Source organism: Galeopterus variegatus, unplaced genomic scaffold, assembly GCF_000696425.1.
Source record: "Galeopterus variegatus unplaced genomic scaffold, G_variegatus-3.0.2 Scaffold2794, whole genome shotgun sequence".
NCBI lineage: Eukaryota > Metazoa > Chordata > Mammalia > Dermoptera > Cynocephalidae > Galeopterus > Galeopterus variegatus.
Window position 1 is genome coordinate 83,885 of NW_007728905.1, and position 8,427 is coordinate 92,311.

Genomic DNA, 8,427 nt, shown 5'->3' on the forward strand with positions numbered 1-8,427 from the left:
GGACGGACGGACGGACGTGAGGATGGACGGATGCACGGATGAATGGATGTGAGGATGGACGGATGGATTGATGAATGCATGGGGGGTTAGGGTGGAAAGGGAAAGGATGAGAGAGGAGGTAGAAATATGTGGGTAAATAGGCTGGTAGAGGTAGAGATGATAGACTGGCAGGTAGATAGGTAGGCAGATGCACAGGTAGATAACACTGAATAGCCCCGATGCCTACAGGTAAATTCCAAGCTCTCTTCAGGGCATGCAGGGCCTTCATCATGCCTGCCCCCCACTGCTCAATTCTTCAGCCCCTTCCCTGAAGTCACCCCCATCCCCTCACGATGACGACTCAGCCTCTGGAACCCCTTACCCCCCTGGACACTGCTTGGCAGCCAGTTTCCAGGCCTCTGCTCACACAAGACTCCTTCTGGGGAGCCTGGCCCACCCTGTCCACCTCGAGCCCCTCTTCCTCCTCAGAGACTGGCTGGACCCCACTCCTGCCCCTAGAGCTCTCCCTGGAACCCCTTCCTGCCAACCATGCATGCTGGGACGCCCTGCCACAGCCCAATGGGGCACTCGTCACCACGCCACAGTGACAGGCTTCAGGCCTCTGCCCCCTGCACGGCAGGCATGTGCCACCTCCTCTGTGTACACTTCTGTGCAGCTGAGCCTGCAGCGGGCAGAGCCTTGTCTGAGTGCCTCCCGGCGGGATGCTCTGCTCCTCACCTTGAGCACCACCTGGCACAGGGCTGGTGGCCCGGGGGAGGGGAGTGGAATGGGATCACTTTCTTTGGGGGCAAGAGGAGTGGCAACCACTTTTACTAAACAGAAAATAAACATTTAATAGAAAGTAACTTCACTTTTAGTATTACAGAAAATAACACATTTTTACTAAGATACAAGATAACTAGGAAAGTACAGGACAAAGAGATATGTTGCTCATAGAAAACAAAAGGAGTCAGCAGACATAGGAATAAAAACGATGATAAAAACTCCCAAGAGCACAAACAGGGAAGCAGACCTGTGGCCAGGCAGGGAGGAGTCGCAGCAGGGATGGGAGGAGCCACGAGGGGGGACTTTGTAACTTTCTCCCCAATAGGGCAGGCCGAGCAACAGGAGACAGCAAGAACACAGAAGTGCATGGGTGGGGTTTTCTTAGATAATCCGCACCAAACAAATTGCTGGGGATGTGGGGAGAAGGGTCTTGACTTTGCCTCTAGCTTGTCAAAGAATCGAAGCCGTCTAACCTAGGCAGAGCCACACAGACCAGGGAGGAGGCCGGGCTCTAAGAGGCAGCCATCCCTACTCATTCCGGTGCCAAGCCAAATCCTGAAAGACACAATCCCGAATGCCATAATCTCAAATGTTAAAAAGCCCAAAAGAACAAAATCCCTAGTCTAAAATCCCAAAAACTGCAATCCCGAAAGAACAAAATCCCAAAAATACGAGTATAATTCTGGAAAAAAATAACTTTAAAAATTTAAGAAAACATTTATTTACATCCTTAAAAGGGGATTTGATAAATATATAAAAACACCAAAGAATACTTCACAGGCCCCTTTACACAGTAAGTAGGCAATAACATAGGTAATTTTTACAAGCAGAAACTCTCAGGTATACTAACGGCAGTTGCAAAGGTATCACAGTCATGAACAAATGAACCACGAAGAAATAGATCAAAAGATGAAATGTACAAACACATGTCACTAGGGCTGTTAATCGGGCACCCAGCTTCACACCTGCAGTATCTGAAATAGTGTAACAGACAAGCTAAGTATTGACACAACTGATCAAGAACTGCAGTGGGTCACCACTGCATATGCAGTCGCCCAAAGAGCCAAGATCATGAGAAATTTTATCTTTCACAAACACAGGCATAAAAAAGGGACATCTCTTCAGTTACTGAGGAAATGTCAATGTTTTTACGTGCATGCACAACACTTACACACACAGCAACACTGTCATGATGCACTTTTGTCGAGTCAAATATGCAAGAATTACCTAAGACAAACTGGAACTCTCTAAAGATCCCCACAGTATCTGTAACTCCGGCATTGGAAATGATGTGAAGATGAACACGGCATAGTGAATCATGAAAAGTAATGCCGACAATTTAAAATAGAGAGAGAGAGACAGACAGAGAGAGAGAGAGAGAGAGAGAGTGTGGTGGGGGCGGGGGGAACAACTGAAAAAAGAAAAATAAAACAAAAAAAAACATTGGATTTCAACGTTCAGGATTTTAATCTTTTCGGATTGTGATTTTTGGGATTTTACACTTTAGGGTTTTGATCTTTCTGCATTATAGTGCCTGGGATTGTGTCTTTCAAAATTATGGCCTAGACCCCCTCATTCCCAGGTCCCACCACAGCAGGGGAGTGGCAGGGCCCATTGGTGGGGGAGGGGCCTGGAAAGGCTTCTGCACAAACAGCCCCACTGGATCCCCCCTTCTCTGGTGCCCCACTCAGCTCCCAGGAGCCACCCACAGGAGACGCTCACTCTGGGCTGATCTTCTCATCTCATCTTCCCAGTGGCCTTGGGAGGTAGGCCTACTGTCATCACCGCTGCTTTACACATAGGGAAACTGAGGCACAGAAAGGAGACATGGCCTGCCCAGATCACACAAAGAGGTCAGCAGTGGATTTGGGGCTGAAATCCATGTCATCCGCCTCTGGGGCCAGGGCTCCTGGCATTGCCCTCGGCTGCTGGTAGCTTGGCTCAAAGGTAGGTCTGGTGCCACGTTCTGGGAAGACTGTCCCTGTCCTCAGGCCCATGGAGGAGAGTGTAGACAGAGGCAGGAGACAAAGCTGGCTGAGGAGTCAGTGGACGGAAGAAGGCACTTCCTCCTAAGGAAGACAGGGTCTGAGCTCATCGGCTCATTTCTGAACAAGAACGGCTCCCGGGCCTCGCAGGGCTGAGGTGAGGCAAGGGGGTGCCGTCCCTCATGGCTCGTGCTCCCCTCCACTGGGTGCCATGGACACTGTCCTTTGAACTGCAAGAGTCAGCAGGTCTCTTTTATTTATTTTTTTTTCCCCCTTTTTGTCTTTTTTACTGACCGGTAACGGGATCGCAACCTTCGGTGTCGCACCCGTACCAGGGACCGGCAACGGGATCACAACCCTCAGTGTTGCACCCACACCACGCTCAGCCAGTGAGCGGGAACCGGTCTCCACATGGGATCCGAACCCTCGGCGGGAGCGCCGCCACACTCCCAAGCGGCGCACTCTCTAGTGCGCCACCGGGCCGGCCCAGCAGGTCTCTTTTAAAGTTTTCAAAAAACTCTTCACTTGAGCTTCTAGAACATCTGCCTGGTCAGGAGCCCCTGCCTGGGCTGGAATCCCAGCCCTGCCACCTTCTGACCTCTCTGTACCTCAGTTTCCTCTTCTGCAAAATGACAAGCATGACAGGCCCTCGCTCTCAGGACTGCGGCAAGAAAGAAAGAAGGTAACATATAAAGAGCTTCCATTGGCACCCAAAGTTGGCACAAAGAGAGCACAATTGTTATTATGCCAAGTACATGGGTGTGATTGGGATTCTTCTTGATGCCTTCAAGAGTCCGGGGATGCCCTGTCAGTGACGGACATCTCACTTCTGCTGCCTCCCGCTGTCTGCAAAGCCTTTCAAGGAGGGAGGTGTGGAGTCATGCTGCAGCTTAGCTTCATAATACAACGCCTGAGTCTCAGGGTGCCCCTGGGCATGCACTGCCTGCTGGGCTGTGTCTCAAGACTTGGAGTGAGCCCTTGGCAGCAGGTGGCATGGCCCGAGGGGCAGGAGGTGGGGGTTGGCTCCCTGATGACTCAGGTGAGCCCCCCCACCCTCTGGGTCATGCAACAGGGCCTGGACAACTAAGCGTACGCTCAGCATTGGAGTTCTAACTTATGACAGCTGGCGACATGCTGCCAACCCTGCAGATTGGCCAGGGATGTCTCAGGCCACATGGAGTCGGTGCCTCCCTCTTGTGTTTGACTGCCTTGGGCCCACTGGCTCCCTCCAAGGTGAGAGGGTTCCAACCATAAATGCCTGGCTCTTCAACACAGTGGATTATGTCACTCCTAGCACCGAAACACCTGCATCATTTCCAAATCCCAATTTCATGACTTCAAATTTCCCAAGAAGTCTCCTTTGGGACTCAACTCTTTCCTACTCAGGCAGCAGCTTCAAGGAAAATAGCTATTTTTAGAAAGGTTTTAGTAAAGCTGTCAGAGGCTCACTCCCTCGTCTGGGTGAGAGTCAAGCGTGCTTAAAATAAAAGACAGAAAAGCACTAGGAAAGGCAGCTTTGGAGAGACGAGCCTGGGTTCACTGTTTCAAGGACTGTTCAATGCAAAAGACTCTGAGCTTTTCAAAAGCAGCCCTCAATGGGGATGCATGGCTTTAAAGAAATGATTAAAAGTTGCTAAAAACGGGCTGACAACCAACCAAGTATTTTAGGGTGGCTTTTTTCCAGGGATGGTGGTAAAATAAGTAAGTTAGACTCTTGTTTGTATGCTCAACTGCTCCCTGAAAATATATTTGAGGGAATTTTCTTTTGAAGCAAGCTAATGTCACTTAGGCCCAATACTGTCTAGAAAAATCTCTTTGGGTAGGTGGGGGTGGGGTGGGCTAAGAGTGCAGGACTGGAGAGCCTCCCAAAAGATCCTGTGGGATCAGATCACTGGCTGTTGCTCCCCTTAGCAAAGCCATGCAGAAGCAGGATGCTTCGATTTAGAGAGCTGGGAAAGGGCAAGGTCGTGCAACGGCCTCCCCACCCTGCTCAGAGGGAGAAAAGCTTACCGTGTTTAAAAAAAAGAAAAGAAGCAGAGAAACAAAAACAACTTCTTGCCCCTTTACTTTCATTTCCTTTGGCATTTTATTTATATGCACGGTGTTGTTCTTGAAAAACAGAAAGGTAACCAAAAGACAAAAACAGAGCTACAAAGTCAATGTTTAGCTCAGCACTGAGCTGGACAAGTGTCATGAAATCAGGAGCTAATGACACAGTGGAAACAAAACAATATAGATTTGGAGACCGATTTTCCACAGCCTCATCCAACTCCGTCCTGGCCAGGTGCCACAGACAGGAAATGGACAGGCTCTAGAATCACAACTGCACATGCATGAACAGCCTATTTCAGGTACCAGGACAAGGAGAGTGACAGCATTAGAATTAGGGGAAAATGCAACTGTAGGTTAGAATGGGCAGAAAAATAAGAAGGCCAGGCTCTGAAGTGTCTCACTCAGGGAGTCATGGCAGCTCTGGTAAACTCAGAATCTGCTGAACACGGTGCCATCCTGGAGGAGGCGGGGCAGTCAGCCTGGAGGGCTGTTCTGGTCATCCAGGGCTAAGCCACTCCAGGCTGGCCACCTTGCCTGGGTGCCCTGAGATACACATGTGTCCTCTACTTGGGTACTTCTAGATATGGGGGGTCCTCACTCTGCCAAGCAGCCCACGGGGGCTCAACCTCATCCTGCCTTGCTGTGAGCTCCCACTCCCTGGTGCTGGCAAGAAAAGGGGTCCATTTGTGACAGCTCCAGAGGACAACCAGGAGGACCCTTTCCTTTGAGACTGCTGCCACCATGTGGCATGACTTCTGGTTTCAGGAGCTGGTTTCCCGCCTGCTCAGGAGTGTGCGTAACAGCCACTAAGTGATGAGCAAATGTTGGGGGGTTCCCCCTGTGCCTTCCGACCCTCCCAAACAGTGTCACAGCAATTCCAAACAGCATCACAATGTTTCAGTGTGAGGGAGGGAGGCTCTCTCCTCCGTGCACTGAAGGGACAGAAGATGGATCTGCCACGTTGCCAGTTCCCGCTCACATATTTCTTTGAAAGCCTGCACAGAATCTCGAAGGTTTCTCGGAAGCTGTGGGCCACAATCACCCGTTGCTGCTGCAGCCGACCACAAGTGCTCAGCGCCCGGAGTGGTTTGCTCTGCTGGCTGAGCAAGCATGGGGCATGAAAGGCAGGGAGCCTAGGAAGCTGGCATCCCAGGGCACCTGGGCGTGGGGCCAGTGGGGAGGGGAGGTTGCAGGGACTCAAGGCCTGGGGTGCTCTTCTTTCTGCATGCTCCCGGGCCCCCACTCCTCAACGCCTTCAGGCCCATGGCAGCACCCACAGAGGATGAGCCCAACTGCTCCAGGTGAGCCCCCATCCAGCTTGTGAGCCTTCCCCAGCTGGGACATGGGCCTGGGGTCAGGGGGTTGTATGCTTGTCGTGTCTGCCTCTCCCCCCAGTGCTGACGGCACCTGGGCAGGCAGTTGGTGAAGATCGTGGAATGCGCGCAGCAAGCAGCAAGACTGCTGTGGCCAGGGGAGCTCTACTGAGGACAGGGTCCCACCCTCACCTGCCAGGGGCTGCTGGGAAGAGACAGAGCACATGCAGGGACTGGGATGGGCAGGGACTGGAAGCCAAGACAGGGCACACCCAATGCTGCTTTCCTTAATTTTTATCAAAGAAACATGTTCACCATCGAAATCAAAGGACCCTCGGTGTTACAAGGAAGTACAGTAGACCCTCACCCCATCCCCTATTCCCACTCTCCACAGCCACCAATTTCAACTTTTTAGCAGTTTCTTCTGGAATTTACCTTAGTAATTATGGGCTTCTACTGTTATTTCTTGATCTGTCCAGTCTGGACATTACCTACATACAGCGTGTGTTCTCACTCTGTTAAAGATCCACAGTCAGTTTACAGCATTATGTGGTCAGGTCTGGACAGAGACACTGTCCGGCCCAGGAACAGCATGATTGTGTCCTTCTTAACTCATGTTTCACCTGCATATTTGTTCACTGAGTCCAGCCCTCAATGTACAGCACCCTCTGGAGTTCTGTCCTAGGGGCGGCTTCCAACACTTGCTTGGCCCACACTCTGGTGCCTCGCACCTGTCGGCCGGCAGTTCCGCCCTCTGCATACCAGGCCACCACCTGTGACATCCAGGGGACTTGCTGTCTAATGCCTTCTTGAGTTTATGTTCAACTTCATTGCCTGGGATCTGACGGTCATCAGATGCCCCCAGAGTGACCACACCACTGGGCGGGATTTGAGGTTCTGGCAGTTTCCCCCAGAGGGAGGATAATGCACCTGGTCACAGCCACGGGTGCCTTCCAGGACCCCCATCCATTTACACACAACCTTATGTGGGGGTGCATTTCAGAATTTGGAAGGTGCTGGGAAAATACATACTGACATTAACCATTACACCTGGCAGCCCATGCTACAACAAGATGCACAAAGACCCAGGCACAGGCTCGGGGGCTCCATGGGAGAGGCTTTACCTTGGACATCTGGCTGAAGTCAGCAAAGCCCTCAGCACTATTGAAGGACCCACTTCCGAAGGGGTCTAAGGTTCCAAACGGATCTGCAATCAGCACCAACAAAGTCAGAGTTACAGGTCTTTACTGAACATGCCTGTTGGGGGCAAAGGAGAAAATACTAAATGGAACCCCAAATCAGGAGATTCAGGAAGGTTGCAATTATATTCACCACAGATGAGCATCTGCATGAGGGTCTCAACGAGGCCCCTGCTGCCCGCTCTGGCTCATGGTTCCTGTGTCTCGGGGAAAGGTTTCTCACCATGACAGCAGGCTCTGTCTCAGTCATCAAAGGAGGGACAAGTTCCTGAGGGAGCACAGCTTGCTGTCCCACTGGATCAGCGGGAGAGTGTGAGGGGCGGGGAAGAGCAATTCAAGGGCAACCCGCCACCCACACAATTTATGTGGGGAGGTCATCTGCGGGTAGAGATTTCTGCTGAGCTTCCTCCTTTGGCCTAGGAGTGGTTTGCCTAGAGTAGGTGACACACCAGCCTGTGATTCCAAACTCTGCTAACCAACACGCACAAGCTGCAAGGACCAAGCAGGGACTGTTCCCAAAAGAAAGGGGAGTCACAACTGCTCCTGTTACTTAAAGGCTTGAGAGCGCATCTGTGAGTTTTAGGCTGGGAGATGAGGCTCCTTCAAACACAGATCCCACAAAACAAGCCAGTCTGCTAGGTCAAACTTTGGATTCTTCTAGGTAAAAATCCAAAGATACAAGTGAAAGGTGTATAAGGAAGAACGAGTAAATAGTAACTGATAACACTGGTGTTAGTACTGAGTTCCTCCTGGTGGAGGTACTTTCTGGAAAGAGGCCACCTCTTGCTCGGGAGGATAGCAGCCAGGGGTGATTGTTTTAGCCTAACAGTTTCAGTAAAGATCTGGTGCCACTGACTAATGACACAGATACCAAGGGTACACCGGTTTTGGAAACTCAAACGTCAACTGGATAGGCTCTCTACTGCCCGAGGAATAGTCAGGAAGGAAAATAAGCCATCGGTCTCACCTGATCCTTTCGAGGAGACACTGGAGGATGAAAAGGGATCGCTGGATTCAAAGGGGTCGAGCTGAGTGGAAGGAGAGAGGAAAGAGTAAAAAGCAGTTCGTTTGTTCCATCATCCGTTCATTTACCCAAATCTTCCTGACATCTGC

General features: G+C 51.1%; 1 protein-coding gene across 1 annotated transcript in view; it reads right to left on the minus strand.

The window, feature by feature from the left end:
* EPS15L1 (epidermal growth factor receptor pathway substrate 15-like 1) overlaps window positions 1–8,427 on the minus strand; it is an 81,075-nt gene that overhangs the window by 23,406 nt on the left and 49,242 nt on the right. The window contains exons 19-20 of the mRNA XM_008583016.1: window positions 8,282–8,342; window positions 7,240–7,322 (exon numbers count right to left, since the gene is read on the minus strand). Coding sequence (XP_008581238.1) covers window positions 7,240–7,322; window positions 8,282–8,342 — 144 coding nt within the window. The remainder of the gene's footprint in view (window positions 1–7,239; window positions 7,323–8,281; window positions 8,343–8,427) is intronic.